Source organism: Myxocyprinus asiaticus, chromosome 2 (genome assembly GCF_019703515.2).
Source record: "Myxocyprinus asiaticus isolate MX2 ecotype Aquarium Trade chromosome 2, UBuf_Myxa_2, whole genome shotgun sequence".
Taxonomy (NCBI): Eukaryota; Metazoa; Chordata; class Actinopteri; order Cypriniformes; family Catostomidae; genus Myxocyprinus; species Myxocyprinus asiaticus.
This window is the reverse complement of record NC_059345.1, coordinates 11,693,716-11,719,417: the sequence shown is the minus strand read 5'-3', so window position 1 is coordinate 11,719,417 and position 25,702 is coordinate 11,693,716. Positions and strand designations below refer to the sequence as shown.

At 38.6% G+C, this 25,702-nt stretch overlaps 1 protein-coding gene across 1 annotated transcript; it reads left to right on the top strand.

Moving 5' to 3' along the window:
- The first annotated feature begins 318 nt into the window (after nucleotides 1-318).
- On the top strand, nucleotides 319-25,417 carry crispld2 (cysteine-rich secretory protein LCCL domain containing 2). The gene is made up of 15 exons (XM_051654507.1): nucleotides 319-452; nucleotides 4,082-4,413; nucleotides 7,223-7,341; nucleotides 7,859-7,991; nucleotides 12,307-12,422; nucleotides 12,829-12,929; nucleotides 13,014-13,181; nucleotides 14,588-14,648; nucleotides 14,738-14,804; nucleotides 14,894-15,024; nucleotides 15,122-15,165; nucleotides 15,612-15,684; nucleotides 15,792-15,867; nucleotides 20,635-20,765; nucleotides 23,356-25,417. The coding sequence occupies exons 2-15, from the start codon at nucleotides 4,159-4,161 to the stop codon at nucleotides 23,405-23,407; spliced, it is 1,527 nt and encodes a 508-aa protein (XP_051510467.1). The 5' UTR covers nucleotides 319-452; nucleotides 4,082-4,158; the 3' UTR covers nucleotides 23,408-25,417.
- The last annotated feature ends 285 nt before the right edge of the window (nucleotides 25,418-25,702 follow it).

The window sequence follows — 25,702 nt, the reverse complement described above, 5'->3', positions numbered from 1 at the left end:
CCAGAGAACATGCACTATTGTGAAAATAGCTAAAACACTGTCATGCTATTGAAAAGATTTATTTAAGTTAGAGCATCTTTTCTTTTAATTAGTTATTCTCCCAAACTGGCCCCAATATATATTATTCACATCATCAAACATCATCATCTCGTGTGGTCTTGAGTAATGGTTACCGATGATTTACGTTCTTTGCGTTTTCAACTTGACATCGTTCGTCAGAGCGCCTGATGTTTGCCAAGAACAGAACCTTCCTCCTCTTCTTTACGGAGCTCTCTTTCTCTATAAAAGGCTCTGCACTGACTGCACCGACTCACTCCAAATCACCAATCTCCTCAGCTCGTGCCAACCAGCCACAAATACTCACGCTTGTTGGAAGGAAAATACTCCAGCCGCGAGAAGATATTGAACTGCCGTAACCCCCTGGAATACCTCGTGGAGAAGACTCAAACTAGGTAAACTGTGTATAAATTTCTGCATAAAGTTAGACTGCCAAATTAAAAGTCTTCATAGACATTTTTGATGCATTAAATTTTAATTCAATTTATGCATTGCATCTAAATTTAGTCTGTATATTTGAATGTATCAGTGCAATTTTGGTGTTCGTTGTCCTTTCTACTAGTTTTTACTAATGGTCCACTCATTATACGTTTGTGCAATCAAATGATCTGTCCATAAGATGGGGTGCTAGGGTGAAGATTGTAGGATGTATGGTGTGACATGTATGGAGATGCATTACGAGCATGCATTTGGACAGAATGCAAAATTGCACTCATCTGCAAGCTGGACAATGTACATGTGGTTTAACTATAATATATTATAGTATCGTTTGCATTAATGTCATGCTGTTATTACATCCTCTTTGTCTTACCATTTCCATATTTAATGTGTATAGCTAGTAAATAAAATGTCCATTATTTTATTTTTTTTACTTCAAGATTTTTGGCTAGTATTTATAGCTTGAAATGATGACAAGTTTATTTGTTTTTGCCATTATAATCACTTTTTTATAGAGTACAAATACTGTATGTGTAGTCTCTTTACAAATGTCACAAAAATGCATGTATTAATAACTGCTGGGACTTCTTGAAATGTCATGTTAACAAACCTTGTGCACTGGAAGACAAAAGCTTAATGTGAAGATCTGACCAGCATTATTGTTAAACATGCGGATGGACCTCCTTGCCATATTTTTAGCTCATGCTTACGTGGACCAGGTGCCCGGCTGGCATTTTCCTGGCTGCTCTGTCTGTCATGGTAGTATAAAATTCAGAAGAGGGATGAGATGGCACTGAATATGAGCTAGAAAATAAAGAGAGAGAGAGAAGCCGTGTTTACTTAGACTGAGTGTTGGATGTCAAGGCTTGCAAAAAAACAGAGAGAGAAACTGGAGAAATAAATAGCGAGCCATTACAGAGTGAGAAATAGAAGAAATCGGAATCTTATAGCTGCTAATAAGCATGATGATTCTGAGGCTTGTTATTTCACATGTTGGGCGCATTGGCATGAGATCTGTGGGCTCTAAGTGGCCACTTGTAGGGTGCTGTGTCTCGTTCCATTCCGCCTTCCATTAAATAACTCAAATTCACTTTGCTCTTCTCTCTCATTCTTTTTCACCTCTTGTCCTGTCCAGTCCTGGATTATTCCATTCTGAGATTGACCGGGTAGTGTAAGCCAAGGGCATAGAACAGTATGCTTGTTTATATACTGAATGATAATGACAAAATTGTAAACTGTTTCAGAGTATCCATACCTGACTCCATATTACAAATTAATAATCCATTTCCCCACTGTCACTACAGGAATTAGTTTGACAAACAAAGTTTAGTATGTGTGTAGATCCCAAGCATGCAGAGATAAAACAGACCTGCTGGTCCATCAAACTAAAAAATCTAATCGAAAGAGATCAGGCTCAGTAGTTTGATCCTTTTGTGTTCTGAGTTTTATATTAAGACTACAAAGGGGAATTTGTTTTGAGGGGCTTTACTAAGATAATTGTTGTATTATCTCAGTAATGATGGGGCCTTTGGGGGCTCTGACTAAAATAAACAACAAACATTCTTCTAATTGGAGCGCACTAGTGAGTGCTGCTACAGTGAGGATAGACTCTAACTTCAGCCTGAGCAAGTTACATCAGTTGGAAATAAGTGCTGGAAGTAAATGGGTGAATCTCCTTAAACATGTCGAGAACATGTCCAGGTCATATTTCACCCCAAAAATGTAAAAGAAAGACATAAGAAATTATTTTTTGCTTAATGAAAATGAAGCCTGTTTTCAGGAACATCAAGACTTTTTGCATTTTGACATTATTTTATATCAGTGAAGCACCCTCCACCCCTATGTCATTACTGTTAATATATAAATTCTCATTCATTCTCCTAACTGTGATTTAAAAAAAAAAAAAAAGAAAAACAAACATATATATATATATATATATATATATATATATATATATATATATATATATATATATATATATATAAAACTACATTACCAATGGTCCAGAAGAACAAGATCCACCAATCAGAGAACCACAGCCAACAAGCTTGCGAAACGTGCCTCGGAGCGACCACACGCTCCCATGACTCACTCTGAATGGTGCGAACGAGTCAGTCTCCCTGCACTCTCAAACTACTTGCATATTTGTGTATATCGGAATATTTCACAATAAACGTAAACTATATTGTTTCTATACTTATAATAAACAACCTAAAATTGATAGTTTTATATATTTCCATTGTTTTATATTCGATTATGTCATTCGCAATGCTGCATGGGATTGTAATCTGCGCCCTCATGAAAGACAGTAAGTGCACAGACTTGTACCTTTGTCTTTTGTCGGATTTTCAAATAATTTTTTTGCTTTAAAACAAAGTCTGTAATGTTGCGATTTACATCGGAGCTGGTTGGTTTGGAGGATTTTATGAAAGTCCATGGAAGAAATTAATGGGAAAAAATACTTCTGGAACTAAGATGACTGAAAAGTGGGCAGGCACTGTTGCACTCTATAATGGGGAATGGTAATATGGTAATGGAATTTTTTAGGATGCATTATGGAAATGTGCTCAAGAAAATATGCCACAATGCAAAAAAATAAATACAAAATAAATAAATTATTTATTATTCTTTTATGATTTTGGGTTGAAATACAATCTAGACATGTTTTTGTGAGATTCACCCAAAAAGGGACAAAGGCAAGTTTAAACAAAGAAGGATTTACCTCACAACATTGCAGAGGTCTCGTACCTCATTTAGTTCTAGAAAAGTAACCCTCAGATTCCTGACCATGATTGTCATTATTTTGTTGGCTTGACTAAGCCATACTGTTATTCTACAAACTTGGTTTAGGTTTTTTTCAAAATCCCTAAACCGAGACCAACATTTCTAACATTAACTCCTCCTAGAGCTTTCAAGTTACATTCACCAAACTTGGTACAGACCTTCAGACTGTTCTGGAATAGTGTGATATGTCTTTTCTAACTGATCGGATTTACGGTTTTCACACAGTGGATGATCAAAAACGTAAAAATCGTATAGACTTACATTGACGGAATGTTCAAACGGGTCAACGGAATGTTCGTGACTTTAATTTCCAGCTGTCAAATATTGAAATGTAAACAAACCCATAAAGGACTTTCAAATCTGCTTTAAGTTTCTCTCTCTCTCTCTCTTTATCTTTATCTTTCTATTTGTCTATCTTGCGATTTATCTAACTGTCTATGTGACAGTCTGTCTATCTATCTATCTAGCTTGCTAGCTGGCTATTTATCTTTCTGTAATGTCTGTATAACCATCAAACTTCTACTTTTAAAACTAGTCTAAATTGTCAGAAAAGGCTTTGTCACGCTAACATCTAAGTCTATCTTGACAAACTTTACCTGTCTGCTTGTGTTCTGTTAGTGTTCTGCTATCTGTGGTGTATATTTAGTCAGATTGCCGTTAGAGTGAAAATGAAATGTATTGAGCAAATTCATCTTTGAAGTGCTTGTTCCTCTTTGTAAGCAAACACATGGACATGTTTGCTGTGTATGTTTAATACAACTCTCCCAACACTTGTCCTCATGGAAACCAAATTTCCTTCCAGATCCTGAAGACTCGCTCACACAAGGCTGTCTACTGTAGTCTGATCCTGAAAGCATCAACACTGCTGTTGCCGCTGCCATGCACAGACTCGTTTCCTTTGCGCTGCTATTCTTGGGTGCCAGGCTGGCTGCTTCCCTGTTCCTGCCCGACTCCCTGCAGCTCAGGCATCTAATGCAACGCTACCAAGATGAGTTGGAGCCCAACAGTACAAATGCTGACGCACCCATACGCACCCGCAGAGCCATCCGGTGGTCGGACCGGGAGGAGATTCTGCAACTACACAACAAATTGAGAGGAGAAGTGTATCCCACTTCATCCAACATGGAGTACATGGTAAGAGTGGAACACAGTTCAAGGCGTTTTACATTAACAGCCTTTTCATCTTTATTATTTATGTATTGTCAAGGGTCTGTACAGAGAGAATGATGTGAAGCTAAAAGTAGCTGAGCTACCCGAACAAAAGCAGTAAGTAGAAGAATGTGTTCCAAAACCTAGAGAGATGCCTACATAGATAGCATTTTTAGTCATTATAAATGCACTCCCAAACAAAGGCTGTTGACAACAAAATTATGCTGCCTTCTAAGAAGCCTTATTATGGCCAAAATCTAAGACGGCATTGCCTGTATTCTTTATGGAGATGTTGATCCTAGAATGCATGACGACTAGCAGTTTCTTGCATCCAAGAGAAAAATATTGATTGTAAATAAATAATCAATATATAAAGAAACCTGCATCTACCTTTTTTAATGCATGAAGGAGTTTGGTCTGAATGGCTCTATAAGGCCGAAACATAGGCTACTCTAAGTTGGTACGTGAGCGCAGACACTTCTAGATACGCAAGCTTGATTTCCTATGTAGTTGTTTTCCAAAATGTGTCAGACCGAATTCATAACATAACGCAATTATGTAGTGGACATTAGTGTAAGCTGTCCCCTTCTATGGTGAGTTTTCTCTTTCAAAAATTATTTTTCTAAATTATCACAGAATTTTCATTTTGGGTGAACTATCCCCTGAATGCCTTTTAGAGAAGCAGTTGAGTTTCGTCTACACGAGCAGGCATTTCAGTATTTTTGGGTGGCAAATGCAAGTACGCATTGCATTCTCAACACAGTGGCTCTGTAGTGCCGATACTTTACAGAATCGAGATGTCCGTTTTTTTTTTACAGTGCCTCACCTGAGTATGTAGATGACATGAAGCGATGGTCCGAGGTTAGTTACATTGACACATTAACTACTTTGAGTTGGTATGACAGCCAACAGCTGCACAAGTTGAGTGTGAAATAAATTTTTACTCCAAATAACTTAAATGTTTGTTGTTCTCAGTCTGGATTGCTCGTTTCGGTTGATTTACATTGTGTCTCGAGACAAGAAACATTAAACAGGCAATTAGAATCATCATGGAGCCACCCAGTGGTTGCTCAGGAAAACCGTGGATAGCTGCAGGCAGTGCTCCAAAAAGGGATGTGTGCTCCAAACCACCAGCAAAGATATAGGGAGCCCCTAACCTAACCCTTTCCCTAATCTTAACCATGAGTGGAAGTGACACCCCCCTTTGGAGTTGGCACAACCCCCTTTTGGAGTAACTTAGCCCCCCTTTGGAGTAACCCCACACTCTTGGAAATCCCGCCCCCATTTGGAGTCCTCGGCCTGCAGCTATACCTACTTGAAGCAACATATTACCTGAATAATAACACAACCAGTTTAAAGGCACAGTCTTTTGAAGTAACTCTATCGCCCCCTTTGAGTACCGAGGTTTGTTGCCACCACATAATGCAAGGAAGCACATTATGTATGTTCAGCTGACCAAGGGCTCCATTGGCATACGCATACTTGCGTAAAGTATATTTCTAGCCTTAGAATGTACAGAAACTGCTAAGTAGACAATAGATGGCAAGGCAGGTCATTAGGTTTTGTAACAAAATTATGGCTTTAGCATGAAGCCAAGCCATTGTTTTTATATCGACCACACATGTTGAGAGCTGTACAAAACCAACACTCTATTGAAGTTAATGACAATGATTTGTACTAATTGCATTCTGTGTTAGCTGCAGTCATCTTTTTTCTAGTGTAGTAAATATTTTAGGTTTTGTTGGTGCCAGGTTTTACTGTGTTAATTGGAAGAGTCATGTGGATCTTACAAGTGAGATGCTTTTTTTACTGTAGAGACAATTACACTTAGGCTTAGCTGCCTGCAGAGAGAGACAGACTAAGTAGAGAACAGAGCCAGAGATTAACAGTATAAAATCATTACAGTACAAGAGGTGAGGCTTCAGATATGTGAGAGAAATGGCCTAGTTGTGTAGTAGTTATGCTGCATTTAAAGGGATAGCTCACCCAAACGTTTGTCATAATTTACTCACCCTCATGTTGTTTCAAACCTGTATGACTTAATTTCTTTTGTGGAACACAAAAGGAAATGTCAGGCAGAATGATAGTCTCAGTCACCATTCACTTTTACTGCATCTTTTTTTTCCCCATACAATGAAATTAAAAGGTGACTGAGGCTAGTATCTCCTTTTGTGTTCCATGAAATAAAAAAAAATCGTATGGGTCTAAAATGACATTAGGGTTACTAAATGCATACAGAATTTTCATTTTTGGGTGAGCTATCCCTTTAATACCCTTGAGAGAAGCAGTGGAGATTTGTTTGCCACAAGCAGGAGTTTCAGAATTCTTTGCCAGGCCTCAGTGAACAACTAGGGGTTTCAGTAACGTGGCATTGAACAGAACTGAGGTTGCAGAATGTGTGAGTGTTTGTACCCATCATGCAGTTGGAAATTTACTGAGTTCCTTGGAGGTGCAGATCCTTGTTCTGTGGATTGAGTAAGTGTGTGAATGGAGACCTCCCTCTTTTCCAATAGATGGAAAATAAGCTTGGGAAATTTGTCTCATTTAACCCTGATTGCTGGGGATTTATAGTGGATGTGAGCCAGGCTCTGATGTGTGTGCCTCTAGCCAATGTTATAGTTGTATTGGGCCTGATTCCAAGTCCCATAGTGAAGATGGAGAGCAAGAGGAAGACATTGGGAATTACCTGGGAATGAAAGTCAGCATGTGCAGTATTTTGTACGAAAATTATAAGCCGTGCGTGTAGGGCCTATGTCTGCAGAGAGTGTGAATATACTTGTGTGTGTATTACCAGGTATGGGATGATGAACTGGAGACGTCAGCGACTTATTGGGCGGAACAGTGCCAATGGGAACATGGGCCTCAAAATCTGCTCATGTCTATTGGGCAGAACCTGGCAGTGCACTGGGGCAGGTATGAGAGCACACACATTTACAAACCCCATATATGTCAAAATTATTTTCTGTGGTTATTTTGCTACAAATGCTGTTGATTGAGCTTAACTTGTATTCAACCCGGAACATTCCTTTAAAATCTAAAGGCTGGCACCTGCCATATAAATGGAAATTCACTCCAATCTCTTAAAAAATAGAATAATCATGAAATTCTGAATTTCATGAATCATTAATAATCATGAAAAAACATGAACAATCATGGCAATTCATTGGTTAAAAAGGTGTAGCAATCCTGAATACCAAGGTCATGGGTTTGATTCCCAGGGAACAACATGCATGCTGCTATGTTGTATACACTGAATGCATTTTAAGTTACTTTGTACAAAGGCATCTGCCAAATTAAGAAATATAAATGCATGGTACATATAAAACGCTTTGATATAAGGAGTGTACTTTCCCACTCCCACTTTATGCAGAAGCAGGTGATCTGTTCCTGTGATTCTTGTGATTAAATGATTCTGTTTCTACCCTGACAGGTACCGATCTCCTGTCTACCATGTGCAGGCATGGTATGATGAGGTGAAGGACTACACCTACCCTTACCCTCATGAGTGCAATCCCTGGTGCCCCGAGCGCTGCTCTGGACCCATGTGTACACATTACACCCAGGTGAGGGATTGATAGAGACTTATTACAGTCAACACTACTATAATACTAACAGTTTTACTTATATTTTCAAACAGTTTTCTCACTGGGACTAAATATAAACAACATGATTCAGTCTACAAGAATCATTGCCTTGTTTATGAAGAAAAATTGTGTGCAAAGGAGTACATGTGTCACTCCTCACCAGCGGTGTTTAACAAGTAGCATGTGTGACCTGCATACATGCAAAGGTACGCATTCAAAAGCGCCTTTAAAAGCAGCATATTGAATGCAGTCCTGAACACTGCTGACCATAAGCTTACCGAGAGAGAGAAAGAGAGAGAGAAAGAGAGAGAGAAAGAGATAAAGATTTCAATGCAGACTCAACAAGAGCATGATTGTCTTGATCTAAAGTAGTGCACAACAGTAGAGAAATAAATAAAATACAATCAAATGAAATTGGGCATGAGACTTGTAATTGGAAATGTTTTACATATGCCACGTCCTCCCCAACCAGTCAGATACTGAAAAGAGAGAGAGTGTGAAATGGTCAAGGACCTTATGACCTAATAAGTAGAATCAGGATTGTTTGTTTTAATGTAAAAAATCTTGAAAAAAAATCAGCTGTATAAACTGTATAGTTTAACTAGATTTCTGAATGTCAGTGGTGCTTGTGGGTGGTTGTCAGGGTGTTGCTATGTGGTTGCAAAGGTGTTCTGAGTGGTATAGCAGAGTTTCTCAACAAGGGGGCCTCAGGAAACTTCCAATGGGGCCTTAAGATGACTTAAAATTCTTTAAAATCAGATATACTTATAATTTAACTTAAAGGAATAGTTCACCCAAAAATAAAAATTCTCTCCTCATTTACTCACCCTCATGCCATCCCAGATGTGTATGACTTACTTACTTCTGCAGAACACAAAGATTTTTAGCTCTGTTGGTACCCCCAAGTGAATGGTGGCCAGAACTCTGAAGCTACAAAAAGTATATTAAGGGAACATAAAAGTAATTAATATGACTTCAGTGGTTAAATCCATATATTCTGAAGCTATATGATAGGTGTGGGTGAGAAAAAGATCAATATTTAAGTCCATTTTTACTTTAAATCTCCACTTTAGCTTTCACTTCCACATTTTTCTTTTATTTTTGGCGATTTGCATTCTTCGTGCATATCGCTACCTACTGGGCAGGGAGGAGAATTTATTGTAAAAAAGGACTCAAATAATGATCTGTTTCTCACCCACACATATCATATTGCTTCAGAAGACATTGATTTAGCCACTGGAGTCATATGGATTACGTTTATACTGCCTTTATATGCTTTTTGGAGCTTCAAATTTCTGGTCACCATTCAATTGTATTGTATGGACCTACAGAGCTGAGATATTCTTCTAAAAATGTTTGTTTGTGTTCAGCAGAAGAAAGAAAGTCATACACATCTGGGATGGCATGAGGGTGAGTGATGAGGGAATTTTCATTTTGGGGTGAACTATCCCTTTAAGTCTTTGATAAGGTTTGATAACAACATTTTAAACCAAGTGGCATTTTTTAAGAAAGATAGCACAAACACACCTTTCAAGCAAAACCTTTCAAAAAATAAGTTTATTGTGTTTAATCGTTTAAAAATGTTGATATTTTATATCAAATGCAATGACATTTCCACTTTTTTAAGTGAGGCTTTATGCATTTTAAGTGTTCAAATACTTTTGGGCCCACTGTAGTAGTAATCACAAGCAACCAATAATTTGCTGTGATTCTTATGCTGTTTTATTCTACACTCTCCTATTGGCTCCCTTTCCTCATTTAAAAAAAGTAATGCATTCGAAATAGTAATGTGGATACCATCAAAACATACTGGACATGCCAGATCAAACAGATGTAATGCACAAAAACAGAAGAGTAGGAAAGAGAGACCAATTACATTTCTAGAGAGACAATAACAGATTAAACAATTGAGGACAAATGACGAAACGGAAAGAGAGAGGAGCTGAGCACTGGTGTCCCTTCTGCTCAGACTTTACTTTTTCGCTGGGATGAGTTTATGAAAACACACGTTCCCCTGCTCACTGGCCCTCTGAAAGCTGGTCACAACCATCTGGAAGATGTTCCCAGCCTCCTGGTTAATTTTCCTGTTTGACCTGAATTCCTTTGAAGATGTAGAACGCAGAGACGCTGGAAATCCATGCCAAGTCCGTGCATCGACTCTCCCTGACCCGCTTTCCCTGCTCTCACATGCCTGGCGTGGGAGAACAGGTCTGCAGGTCCTGCAGTCTACTCAGTGCCAGACGATCCCTCAGGGATCAACTTGAATTATACCCTTTGCCTTATGTCTTGTTAGACAGGAGAGGAAGATGTATTGAGACCAATGCCTTTGCTGAATCATTGTCCCATAGCCGACACCGCCTGTGGCCTCAGCACAGGAAGTGCATTCCTGAGCGAGTATTGAAAAGCACTCCCTGTGCTCGTGCTCGACGGGGCTGGATGCAAACCTAGCATGCAGTTTAACTGTATGTAAGAAAAAAATGGCTTGAGTAAGCACTTCCTTTTCATTTCACAGTCAAATGGTTTGGCTCGTGCTGCCGGGTTGCACTCGCTGAACTCTATTGTGTTGAAGTGAATCAGCACGGGCTTTGACCGCAACTCAGTGGACTGCACGCAGGCATTACTTTGTTTATATGGATAAGAGTGGATGAAGGGAAGAATTACACACATGTTTTTCAGGAACTACCCCGGTCACACTTGAGGTGCTTCTCTTTCTGCCCCAACAGGGCAGAATGAAAGAGTGTAGTCTGTATTCACTGCCCCCATGTCCCCATCAATCTACTGCTGCTGCCCCTGCCTGCAGATCACTTCCTGCTGGGGAACACTTCTTCATCAGAGGGGGGTCGATAAGGATGAAGGTCTCTTTTACACTTTCAATGTCAACAAAGAGACCCTCATCTTTTAAGTATACACAAAAAATGTATTGTCCATCCAGTGGTATTGATCCATTGAATTGCCTGTCTAAAATAGTGAACAACAGTAGAGAAATAAATAATATGCAATCAAATTAAATTGGGCATGAGACTCGTAATTGGATACGTTTTACATATGCCATGCCCTCCCCAACCAGTCAGATACTGAAAAGAGAGAGAGAGTGAAATGGTCAAGGACATTTGGACCTAATAAGTAGAATCAGGATTGTTTGTTTTTATGTAAAAAATCTTGAAAAAAATAAACTGTATAAACTGTATAGTTTAACTAGATTTCTGAATGTCAGCTGTGCTTGTGGGTGGTTGTCAGGGTGTTGCTATGTGGTTGCAAAGGTGTTCCGAGTGGTGTAGCACAGAGTTTCTCAACAAGCGGGCCTCAGGAAACTAACTTAAAGGGATAGTTCACCCAAGAATGAAAATTCTCTCATCATTTACCTTCATGCCATCCTAGATGTGTATGACTTTCTTTCTTCTGCTGGACACAAACAAAAATTTTTAGAAGAATATCTCAGCTCTGTAGGTCCATTTAATGCAAGTGAAGTGTGGCCAGAACTTTGAAGGTCCAAAAAGCATATAAAGGCAGCATAAAAGTAATCCATAAGACTCCAGTGGTTAAATCTATATCTTCAGAAGTGATATGATAGGTGTGGGTGAGAAAAATATTAATATTTGATATGGATTTTACCACTGGATTACTTTTAAGCTGCCTTTTATATGCATTTTTGGACCTTCAGAGTTCTGGCCACTATTCACTTGCATTGTATAGACGTACAGAGCTGAGATATTCTTCTAAAAATCTTTGTGTTCAGCAGACGAAAGAAAGTTATACATATCTGTGATAGCATGAGGGTAAGTAAATGGTGAGTAAATTGACAGTTTTGGATGAATTACCTCTTTAATAAAAATGCTGAAAACTCAATATGTACAACATATAAAAGACATATTTCTTAGTGTAATTCAGCAACTCCTTTTAAAGAGGTAGCATTGTATTTTATTAAAGAACATACAGTTCTTGAAACTTCTAGAATCACAAAACTAATGTCAAAAAGAACCACTGGTTTAGCACATTGCTATAAAGTTGCTAAGGTGTTCTGGGTTATTGTTAAGTGGTTGTTTACTGGCCCAGGTCAAAAGAGTCATATTTTAGTCCCTAGATATGACTTGAATCCTTTCTTCAATGTAAATTTACTGGATTTTTTTCACCCATTTTTTTGTCTGCCAATGGAAAGGCAATAGCACACCTCTCCTCAATAAGCCGCACATTTAAGAGTTTATTCAAATACCTAACTCTTCGTATGCGCAGTAGTAATAGTGATGCTTTCCATAACAAACACCACAAATAATAATGAATATCTGTTTGTTTACAGCTGGTCTGGGCCACAACCAATCGTGTGGGCTGTGCCGTACACCAGTGTCCACGTATGAATGTATGGGGCGAAATCTGGGAGAATGCCGTCTATCTGGTCTGCAACTACTCGCCTAAGTAACTCTACTATTTATCTTTCTTTGACTTCTATCCACTTAACACCAGATGTCTAATTACTATTCCTGATGACGATCCTATGGAACAAAACTTTTTAAAGCGAAGATTCCATCCTTCTAAACATGGCAGCCATAAACACCGTTCCATCCTTAGGAAAACGGAAAAGTAAATGAAGGATTTAGGAAAGAAAGAAAAACATGGGCAGACTTTGCTATTCTTTTTCAGGCTAATTATTTAATTTGGGCATCTGGGAATTGTTTTTCCTAAATCAGTCTTGAGATCTTTGAGAGTGTGATGATAATAATGTGCAAAGAGCATTAGAGTGATTGGTATGTTGAGTTCTTAGTCAAGCGTGCAGGTTTTGCAATCATTTCCAAACTCACATTGAACCCGTGCTCTCTTCTAGAGGAAACTGGATCGGGGAAGCCCCATACCAACAAGGCCGCTCCTGCTCCCAATGCCCACCAAGCTATGGAGGAGGCTGCAGGGACAACCTTTGTTATAAGGGTGAGGAGAAATGGAACAATTAACTTCTATCCAAGCATTTCATTAATGTCTATATGTAATTTGTGAGTTTTGTTTTACTTTTAGGAGACTCTGAACATCATGAGTCTCCAGATATGAATGAGGTGGAGAAGCCTCAGCAGCCCCTACAACCTCGCACTACTCCAACCAAGCCTCAGTCCAAACCCTCCACACCTAAGAAGCTTGTATCTACCAGACCCTCCTCACCCAAATCTACAAGCACCTCATATCTAGGTGAGTTTGAACAGCTGGAAATCACTATCCAGTAATAGTCAACATGAAATCAAAATTTACCCTATTTACTGCCTTAATAAACATTCCTGGTCTCTTTGTCTTTATGTTTCATAAAAATGAAATAACTTGATCTGCCTCTGAAATTACTTTCTTTTTCGGCTGATGTCACCTAGACCCTTAAACTCTGGTGCATTTTGGGCTGCCGCCTGCAATTTTTCATACAAATTTAAAAGCTCACTATTCACACATACTCTGGACTAATTGCACACACAAAAAAAGAAAAAAAAAAACATTTAAAAAATAAAATAAATAAAAAGACAATATTTTATATGCTAAATAATATAATATTATGATAAAAAATATAAAGGTCCTTAATTTATAAACATGTGATTCTGGTTTTGTTTGCTCTATCTCCCAGCAAAAAGTCTTATTTTATTCCACTAGATGACAGCAAGTACGAGGAAAAATATTTTTTTTCTCTATCATCATCCATCACAAAATGCAGATCTGAAATGAAACTTTCAGTCTAATTTTCAGTTCATGCTCAACCCCCATTTTTTTCATCAAATATCTTGGCCTCTGAGTGGACTAGAAGCTCACTCAAAAAGAGATCCTCAATGTTATAAAATGTTTTATAGTTGATAAACATATTTTCCAGATGATTTGTTTAGCATGCTTGTCCTGGTGGATTGCATATTTTGTTCTGGACATCTAAGATATAACACTGGATTATTCACCCAAGCAAGCTCACAGACAATTAAAAAAATTTTTTTAGAAAACTGCATAAGGTAAAGCACATATAAAGTTCATGGCTACTTGGAGCTTTCAGCAGCAGTGATTGGCGCATAGAAGAGATATTTGTATTTGATGTTTTACAGAAATAAAATTTCACTATTAATATTTCTACCACATTACCCCTAGGTGGCGCTTATTTGCAACATGGATATTTCCAGTCCTTATTTTGTTATTTTTTGTAAAATAAATGCAAAAGTGAAGGTGTTCTATGAAAAGTTCAGATTCTAAGCTTTCAAATGATACCATATATGTCTGACTTATGTTTCTGGGGACTTTAAGAGCAAACTTAGTTTTGCAATATAGCGCCTCCCTTTGGACCCGCCAGCAGGTCCAAAAAGTTTAAGGAGCTAGGCCGCTTAACTTGTAGCCAAATAGCAACTGTTTTAGGTAATACCTTCCAAAAATCTTGACTAAAATGTTAATGGAGTAATTTGATGTCAGTTGACTGCAAAGCAATAAGGGTTAGAAGTAGAAATAAGTTTAAAAAAAATAAAATAAACATTACCATTTGGATATGTCAAGATGCTCTCAAAGGTTGAACTTGACCTTCAGCCTCCTTTTTTTAGATAAGTGAAAAAAAAATTCCTAATCTCTTATCTCTTACATTGCAGCTCAAAATATTAATTGCGAGACAAAAATGAGGGACACATGTAAAGGAGCAACCTGCAGCAGGTCAGTGCAAAATTATTGGATGTTTCTTTAAAGATTTGAAGTGAAGATAATTTCAGAAATTTTACTGGTGAACATAATTCCTTTCATAGGTACAACTGCCCAGCCAACTGCTTAAACAAGAAAGGGAAAGTGTGGGGGACACTCTACTATGATGTTGTAAGTATATCACTTTGAGATCTAATGTGCCCCATTTAATGAGATGATAAAAGTTTATTTTTCAATAAAAAAATTTCTGGTTATTGTAGCAATCAAGTATTTGTCGCGCTGCTATCCACTATGGTGTAATTGACAACAATGGTGGCCTTGTGGACACCAAAAGAAAAGACAACTTCCCATTCTTTGTAAAGGCAACCAAGAATGGTGTCGAGTCATTCAGGTAGTATGAATCCCAAGATTTCGTTCATTTGTTCACAATTTACAATCCACAGTGACAATTATTCACTCTTATCTGTGCATTCTGTTTTTCTTTTCAGTAAATATAAACCCGGCAATGCATTTATGGTGTCAAAAGTGGAAGGTGAGTGAAATTATTGATTTATCAAATGAACACAAAAATTCTCCTCGCGCTGATAATGTTTTCATTATCTAATAATGTCTGGTAGAATCCATTCAATGCCAACTGCACATTATTACTTCTAATTTTGAAGGCTTTGCCAATTTGTCAGTGGATAAGAGACAGTTACTGTTGAAAATGCTAAGATGATTGGTGACACACCTTTAATTTACTTATTAAAAAGTTTCAATTGATAGAACACTACATAATACATAATACCATGTTTGTGGGCATATGCCATGGTAGCACAACGCTAGTCTTGCAGGTACCTTTGAGTAACATGTACTGTAAATACCATGGTATAACCATCTGATACATGGTATTTATCCATGCTCCTGTCATAGTACTTTTTTGGGCCTTGATAGACGATATGCCTCAGACCATTTATAATCTATTTTTCCCCTTTTTAGAGCAAACTATAGACTGCTACACGACAGTAGCTGAGATTTGTCCTTTCAGGCAGACTTCCTCTCACTGCCCAAGGTACAGTTCAAATTCTTTTTAAACAAATCCATTTAAAATGGATATAATCAAGAAGTTGTACTTTACTATTATAATGCAACTTACCTTTTCCACCTCTACCTCTTTAGAGTATTCTGCCCTGCCAACTGCATAAATGAACCTTCATATTGGGCTACAGTGGTCGGCACCAACATCTACGGTGACGTAAGTGCTTAGAGTTCAATTTTAGTCTCGAGTGTGTCAAAATTCTCAAGAATGACATAATTTTGCTCTTATTCCTAGACTTAAAGGAGTCATGACATGCATTTTTTTAATTATTTTAATATTATCCTTAAGTTTCACTTATAAGTGAAAAAAGGTTTTTACACAAAAAAAAAGTAAAACATGATAATTTTCCACCCTCATTTTGACCCTCTGTCAGAAACACTCGGTTTGGTGCTGCTTCTCCTTTAAGACTTGACAATAAAAGGCCACTGTTATGATTGGCTCTCTGCTCTTGACTGACCTGCTCTCTTCTTGCCATCTCACTGCTCACCACTACTAGGCGGGCTATGGAAGTGATTAAAAGTAAAGTAGGTGTTTATGTGTTGTTGTGGAGGCAGTCAGATGCAAATGAATGAAGGGTGTCTTGCCGCTTTGACGTATTACCCTTTCAGGCTCACTATTGGCTGATTTAGTTGTTGATTCACTAAATTGTCACCTCACTCAGCACTTAAGAATCAGGCTCAAACTTTGTTGAAATTTAGCTTTTAGCTTCTTTAAAAAAAACCTCTTATATAAAAAAACTCTTAGACAAGTCTTTTTACTAGAAATATTTGAAACTTAAGTCAACGATTAAGACCATTCTTAAGAGCATTTCTGATAAGTTTTATACATAAAGCCCCTGCCTCTGTAAGCGACCCTTAAAGTGCTGAGAGATGAGAAATGAGGGAGAACAGGCTTTTGCTGTAAAGCACTCATGAGTGCTGAAGTGAGTGTGCTGCTCTTGTGGTATGGGCGGACCGCGAGAATTGTCTGGGTGAACCTAAAGGGAGTTGTAGAGGAGGTAGGCTACATTGTCGCCACTAATTTCTCTCCCAGAGTGTAGACTGACCACAGAAGAGCAGCTGTGTAAGTGGACCCAAAAAGAAGTTCTCTAGAACTGACTCGTGCATGCCTGTGGTGAGGTCTTGGCCTTATGGAGCGCTGAACTGCTCGTGGAACAGCCTGAGAATGTCAGGGATTATCAATCTCACTTAATCATCATGCCATAAATTCTTAATTTATTATCTCACATTATAAAGTGCAGCAGTGCCCACCCACTTTTTCAGGGGTCTTTGTTCTGGTGTTTTTCCCATTCATTGTTTCCATAGGTATTTCATAAAATGGGCTGTTGTAGCCCATCCACCTTGGTTCGACGTGTTGTGCATTCTGAGATGCTATTCTGCTCACTACAATTGTACAGAGTGGTTATCTAAGTTACCGTAGCCTTTCCGTCAGCTCGAACCAGTCTGGCCATTCTCCATTGACCTCTTTCATCAAAGCGTTTCCGTCCACAGAACTGCCACTCACTGGACATTTTTTGTTTGTTTTTGGCACCATTCTGAGTAAACTCTAGAGACTGTTGTGCGGGAAAATCCCAGGAGATCAGCAGTTACAGAAATACTCAAGCCCGTCTGACACCAACAATCATGCCACAGTCGAAATCACTGAGATCACATTTTTTCCCCATTCTGATGGTTGATGTGAACATTAACTGAAGCTCATGACCCGTATGATTTTATGCATTGCACTGCTGCCACACGATTGGCTGATTAGATAATCACATGAATAAGTAGGTGTATAGGTGTTCCTAATAAAGTGCTCAGTGAGTGAATATGAGGGAGGGAATTAACTACAATCCAATGAAGTATTGCGAATGACGTAATCAACTGGAAAAATATGGAAAAATATAAATCTATTGATTTAAAGTTACAGAATTTAAATATAGAAACAATATACTTTAAGTTTATTGCAAACTACATTCAGATATGTAGTGGGCAGTCATTGCATAGCTCTTTTGATGCGCTTTGTTTGCCACAAATCTCTGATTAGTCAATCTGTTTCTTCAGCATTCACGGGGTATTGTAGTTATTAACCACAATTTTGCTATTAAACATGATTTTTTTAAAATGAAGTTGAAATAACATGGACCGATGGCTTCAACAGAAGTATGTATCATCTATTTACAACCTCAGAGCTCACCATAAGACTGTCTTTAAAGGTTTATAAGTTATCGTTAAAAATCAATTCACCTATGGAGAAAATGAATGGGATTTTTACTTTCGGAACCAGACTGTTGCGCTCTGCCATTGTTAAATTCTTGACTGGATGACACACTTTTCCAAGGATGTTGATAAAGTAAGAAATAATGTACAGTCAGCTGGTCATTATCACAAAATAACCCTCCACAGGGTGATCACGATGCTGTTCCGACCGTGTAATCATTTTCTATAATTTCGCAGCTATAAAGTAGTTCCAGATTTATACACATTACAGTTGCAAATCACTTTGCCATGTTATTTCCAGAAACTTTTGAAGTGTTATTAGGGCTTGGGCTGTTTTACTGAATTGGTGACATACAGAAATAATTCTACACACAAGAGGAACCTGAAAATCTGAACAAATGTCTTGGATTAACTCATGTACATGTGGCTACTAGGGTATAAGTGGAATAACTGACTTTGGACCATTGAATCATTGAAAATTTAATTCACACCCAAAGTGCTTTGCTTTGATTCACATCAGCTGCATCACCACCTCCATCAAATATTCCTTTCTTAATAAGATGTTAAAAATTCTTCATTATCAGGATAATTAGCTTTGCACTATTATTACAGTTTTGCTCAGCTCTGTCATCTAAACGTCAAATGTCGAGATATCATGAGAATGATTCTTGCATCCCATCAAATCATTGATTTGCAACCCCTCCCACATGTCCTCGTGTACCTCAGTCTGATTTCTCCTGGCTTTTTTTATCTGAATGGGATGTGGTTCTGGAATGGCCTGGATGTTTAGTGGTGTGTGAACTCGGATGGACTTGTTGCCCTTTGGCCCTTTTGGCTTGTTGCAGCTGCATTCCTGTGTAAAAGCTGAGTTCCATACAGCTGGCCTTAGATCAGAGCACTAATTAACTCTTATTATTTAATGGTTAGAACCTAGTGTTTTATAAAGTAGCCATTGTTTGAACGTACACTTATACTTAATGCATGAGCAATTGGATGAGCATTTTAAGATAGTGGCTCCCAGACGTGTGCGATGAGCTGTGAGCATTTCATTAGCCGAGGTGAGGTGAGGGCTTCAGGGGATGCTCGGTGTTATACTCCATTTCTAAAAAGAAGGAGAATTGAGATTGTGTTGTGGATCAGCAGAAGAAAAAGAAGATGGAGGCTTCTTCCAGGGTGCAGTGGGTTTCTGGAACCAGACGTCCAGAAAGTTCACGCCCTGCCCCGAACACTATGCTGGTCAGATGCCAGGCATCTGCCCAGCTTGCCTTTTCTGGAGCTCTTGAGCTCTGGCCTTGCTCTTGTGCATACTGCAGACTGAGAAGTGATGTCATTTGTCTGGGCTCCTTTAGACTGTTTACATATCAAGGACTGTTGAACCAAGCTTAGAAAACATAGTGGTGCTTGCTAAGTCAACCATCACTATTTCTATTGCTCACTATTACTATTGTTTAGGCATTAAACAACCCGGTATTATGACGTTATAATTAGTATGAGATGGCGAAATTATAGGAGTTGGCTCATACAAAATCGTACCACTTTTACTCCCATAGACAAAAAAGACAAATCAACAAATGATGTTTTTACAGTTTTCCATTAGTTTAACCTAGTGGTTCTTTATTTTTTTTGGTCACACCCCCCTTTGAAACTTGAAAAACGTTTGAGTGCTAACACTTAAGTGCTACTATATGTAAGAAAGTGAATGAGATTTGAGAACTGGGCATCTTATAAATGGGGGTCATGCAAAGTGTGGGACTTTAAGAACCACTGTTTTAAGCTCTAAACCTAACCATAAAGTGTAATCCCTTGCCTAAACTGTTAATCTAACCATGATTTTAACAGGAAAAAGTACTTTAGTGCACAATGTCAAAAAACATTGGGTTTGGGACGAGAGAAGGAAAGCATATTACAGGTTTATTCATTTGTATTGCATAAATAAATAATGGAATGAGGATCCAAATTTGTTCACTGACATTTCTTTTCCTAAAATAAAGTGTCGGATAGGAGGCTAGCTAAAATGTTATGCCTATTGTATCGATTTAAAATTCTGTTTGTTGATTGGTTAGTCTCTAGGGGAATAAAAGTCATATCTTAAGGTTTTGCTGTTTCGTACGAATTATCATGAGCTGTCATGAGACAATGTTGGGATTGCTGCATAACTTGTCTCACTCTGTTTATCCCATAAATGTAGTGGCTTGTTGAGGAAAGGTGTGAAATTACTTTTCGAAGTGAACTGACTTGTGCCTGATGGATGATAAAATGGTCCAAATAAAAAAGTCCCATAGACTTACAATGAAGGAACGACCCAATTTGTATCTAGAATAGGTCAGAATACTTGGGACTGGGACTTTTGGCCAGTAACTTGGGCCAGTAAGCACTCACCCAGAACCCCTTTGTAACCACAGAGCAATGCGCACAAAAGACACTCATAACACCTTAGCAACCACAAAGTAATGCCCTAGCAACCACACACCAACACCTATAGGGGTTTTGTAATGGGGTTGTGTTTTCTGTATGTGTCCAATGCATGATCTATGTATATAAATGTATACGTAACAGATGTGCAAGCATGTGTGTTCATGAGGCATAACCATATAAAATCTCTTGCATGAAGGTCAATGGAACAAATGCCAATGTAATGGAACCACTTATGAATGCCTCTCTACAAGAGACTAGAGGTGGAGAGCATGTTGACTCAAAGAATACCCCTTTGTATACCCATGTCCAGGGTTCCAGTATCTGCCGAGCAGCTATCCATGCTGGAGTGATCAAAGCTGGCGGGGGTTATGTGGATGTTCTGGCTCTGGATAAGAGGAAAAGTTATACTGGGACCATGAGGAATGGCATCCAATCTGAGAGGTACACGTTCTGTATCATACTTCACCTCTGTTCTCCATTCCACTCATTGCCTTCTCTCCGTAAGGGGCCATTCACTCTGAATATGTTCTTGTGTTAAAAAACTAGACACAGCGCAACAAATGCATATTGAGTGTCTCAAGTCACCTTTTTAAGACCCCGTAGGAAATAAAAATCAAAGTTTTGTGACTTTTAGTTCATGTCTGTTAGTTTTGATGTTAATATACTCATAAACTTTGACACAATTCAGTTTTAGCTGATTTAATGTAAAAACATATTTAAAATTTACAGATAAAAATACGGACCCAAATTACTGATAGCTCACACTGCACCCACTCATTTTACCCAGTCAAGTGCTCTCTAGAATGAGAATGTCCCTTCCCCTCATACCATCTGCCTCTGACTAGCAATAGCAAGTAGCAAATCATTTTCATGACTGTGATGTAAACTAAAGATTATTGATTATTTAATAAAGGCACGAGCTCTTTGATATATCCTGCCCCTGCTTAATAGGAAATACGTCAGCACATGAAAGAAAACTGCGCTCGTCAAGCCAATTCGTGTGGACTTTAATTTGACATTAAAAACACAGTGCTTATGGCACGAGATGCTTAAAAAGCAGCAAGATGCATCGAAATGGTCAAAGATGTCCGTCTAGCATGTTTACATAGAGAAACAATTACAAAACTGTGTAGACGGGTGCAAAAACACGTCCTGTGTGAGCGACCTTAACTCAATCCAGTGGTCAGATACCACGATGGACCACTCAGATGGCCAAATCTGCCTGTGCCATGTTAGTGGTTGAAGAGTAATAGTGTGGTTTCTCAGTGTGGCTGGACCACACAGGGTTTCTTTGCTTACTCTAGCCCTGCACTTCAATGCTGCATGCAAAGTGCTTATATAGACAAAATCGGCTCCAGTGCAATGAAATCTAATGCTTAAATCAAACACCATCTTCAACTGAATTGATCCTCCACTCCTTTAACGTGTTGCTGGCCCTAAGCGGTCTATTGACAGAGCATAGTAAAGCCATTTAGTGATAGCTTGGATAGATTTTCTGAGCCCACTGAAAGCCATTCACATGATGCAATATAGGGGAAATGGGGGGCAACCAGTCATGTGAACTTTGCTTTATTAACAGGGAAGTATTCACATGCTCTCCATTTGCCATTGGATGGAAAAGTTGTTTGTGGCTGACTCACTTGGTCCCGGTTGTGGATAATTACAGCACAGCTAAAGCCAACTGAGCCAGCTTTAGTCTAACATATCCCAATACACCACCACCTGAAGGCCAATCCATTTTAAAGAAAAGAAAAGGCCAAGACAAGGCCAAAAACAGTAGTCGATAATGGTTGCTGGAAAAAAAGGTATAATTTGAATTAAACCACAACATGAGACACAGTGAGTCAGTGTTAGTGTCATGGTTTCCAGAGCTACTCAGAATTTAGCTGGTGAAGGAATTATTGAGGTTGATTAGAGGGTTGTTGAGTAGAACATCTACAACAATTTAGAAGATAATCGAACTAAATCCCCTGACAAGACCAGTTACAGTGACTAAATAAATTGGATCCTATTTCAAATAGCTAGAAAGAGAAAATAGATGGAAAATTGCCCTGAATTTTCTCATTATATATTTATTTAACTGAATAAGACATAGCTGGTCTCCCAGTCTGGCCAAGCTGGTCTTTATCTGGTCAAGCTGGTCTCTCAGCCTGACTAAGCTGGTCTTCATCTGGTCTAGCTGGTCTGCCAGCCTGGCTAAGCTGATCTTTAGCTGGTCTAACTGGTCTACCAGCCTCTCCAAGTTGGTTTTCAGCTGGTCTAGTTGGTCTCAGCCTGACTGAGCTGAGCTTCATGTGGTCTAGCTGGACTCCGAACCTGGCCAAGCTGGTCTTCATCTGGTCTGGCTGGTCTCCTAGTCTGGCCAAGCTAGTCTTCAACTGATCTGGCTGGTCTCGCAGCCTGACAGTGCTGGTCTTTTCTGGTGTAGATGGTTGCCAGCCTGGCCAAGCAGGTGTTCAGCTGGTTTAGTTGGTCTCCCAGCCTGACCGAGCTGGGCTTCATCTGGTCTACATGGACTGCCAGCCTGGCCAAGCTGGCATTCAGCTGGTCTAGAAGGTTTGCCAGCCTTGTCTTCATCTGGTCTAGCTAGGGTCCTAGCCTGGCCAAGCCAGTCCTCAGTTGGTTTAGCTGGTCAGCCAACTGGTCTCCCAGCCTGACCATCCAACAAGTCCACACAACTCTTCTAAAACTAGCAAACAAGAGCCTAACTAGGCTGAGAAACCAGCCAAGACCAGCAAACCATCTTAGGGTGGTTTAAGCTGTTTTTCAGCAGGCGTTTTGTGGTAGTTGACCGTAGATGTTCTGCACCCACTAAAGCTACCCTATAGTCAGTCTTAATTTTGGAGACGTGGCTTGGTGGTATGTGCACTTGCTCTAAAATGTTGCACAGTAGTGCTTATGTGGGCGTCCAATGTTTGATTGTTTCCTGTCTCCTGTCTTACAGTCACTGTTTAAATTGTAAACAGTTCTGTTCTGTGTTCTGTGTTACTTTAAAATAGTTTTTTTTTTCCCTCTCTCTCTTGTCTTACAGTAAAACCAATACAGAAGGTGGTTCGTTTCGAGTCTTCGCTGTTCGGGAGTGAGACAACACTGACATTGCACAAAAGGTCTCCTGTTTGCTCTCAAAGACAGGACACGTCAACGTGGAATGCAACTTCTCCCGTCTTTCTGTCACTTTGGGAGGAAAGACAGGAAAGACACTGGCAAAGGACCTGTCTAAGTCTTCTCCAACTTAGTTTTCTAACTTACTGCTGGTTCAATCAGAAGGCTTCCAAAGGTTTCATACTTATACTTTTAAAAATGTGTTTGATCACACATGCAAGTCTTACCAAAATGCAGTGTGGTCGAAATGGTATTTTAACAGCAGTGCTGATTTTAATCATTGTTTTGAATCAGATAAGTCCCTTTTTTATATACTTTTTTTCTGAAAAGATATGTGTATGGATTACACTGTATTTAATCTGTACATATAATTTGGTTTTATATTTTGATTGGTCAGGCTTGTTGTGTGTTTCTCACTTTTTGCATTAATTTTATAGTTTGATGTGTTTATTTCTATCATGCTTTTTGCCATAATAGTCTGATGAAATTGAGGGAGGGTTAAATGGTAGTTGAATGTGATGTTTCTAGTACAGTTGTTGGGATCTGTTAGTCCTGTAGAGTATAGGCAGATGCTCTGCAGAGAAATGGAAAAGGGAAGGAGGACGGAGTGAAGGCAGACCTCCAACGAAAAGAGATCTTTCCTTTACAATGCATGTGAGCCTTCCAGAGTCAACAATGCTCAATATAGTCAAACTGCAAATAAATGTGCAAAAACATTTAACAATTGTTCAGTCCCAGGAGAATTCATAGGCACTGAGTGCATGCGTAGACTGATAAATCAGTATGGTACCTTCATTTTTCATGACCTATTATTATGCATCCTCTAACCCCTCCTTAGAACTGCAAATTCTGTGGAACAGAAACCAAATATTTATGAATGTGACACATGATATGTGCCGACTCGAGAGTCAAACGTCTGCTAACATATTCCTGTTTGGTTAAATGCTATATACAACCCAGAGTCAGATATCACTGCCAAAAGCAATTTCATTTACAGTTTAACTTGTGAAATGAAAAATAAAGTACACAGTGTTGTCTTAAACCACTTTTATACTGCCACAACATTTAAAGGTACTTAAAGGGATAGATCACCTAAAAATTGAAATTCTTTCATCATTTACTAACCCTTATTTTGTTCCAAACCTGTATGACTTTCTTCACTCTGTGGAAAACAAAAGATGTACAGAAGAATGTCAGTCTTGGTCATCATTCCCTTCCATTGCATCATATTTCCATTCAATGAAAGTGAAAAATTACTGAGGCTAACATTCTGTTTAACATCTTCTTTTGTGTTCCACAGAAGAAAGTAAGTCATATGGGTTTGGAACCACATAAATCTGAGCAAATGATGACAGAATTCCATTTTGGGGTGAACTATCCCTTTAAGCTGATTGCATGTAAAGCCTTGCCTCGGAAAGGAAAGGGACTGCTGTCTATATCTACTTCTCAGCTTAATATGTATTTTTTAGTTGGATAATGTTGCATAATCAGAGACCGGAATTTAGACTAAATGTAAATGTTCTTTATACCCCACTTAAGGGCTGCAGAGCAGCATAATCTCATCTATAGCCTTTGAAGGCTTCTGTCTTGCTGCTTTTTCCTTTCTCCACTCCCTCTTACATTTTATTATTATTATTATTATTATTAATTTCATGGAATTGGTTACCTCAGTTCTGTTGCAGCATAACATTTGCGTATTAATGTGTTTGGGGAAGTCAAATGTTTGTACAGGTGGATGTAAATATTCTGATTTGTGCTTTTCAAGTTATTATTGTTAGAGGATAAAAGTCTGTCATATGTGCTTTTTTAAAAAAAAAAAAAAAAAGTGAATTGTTTTTTAAATGAAAAGTTAAGACTATAAACCTTTTAAACTTATAAACTGACTTTTGGCCTTGTGTTGACGTGATATTTGTTCAGGTCATGGGTTTTATATGTACAATAATCTTCAATGTAGATTTAAAGGAATAGTTCACCCAAAAATAAAAATCTGTCAAAATGTATTCACCTTCACGTCGTTTCAAACTTATATGAGTTTCTTGGCACTGTAAACAATCTTTTCTCATGCACTTATGTACGTGATTTTCGCTAAAAAAATCAGTTTCGTGTTGTTTCTCCCCAAAATCTAACATACACTCACTGAACACTTTATTAGGAACACCAAGGTCCTCATAAAGTGCAAAACGTGGTCTTCTGCTGTTGTAGCCCATCTGCCTCAAGGTTCGTGGTGTTCACTACCATTGTACAGAGTGGTTATCTGAGTTACTGTAACCTTTCTC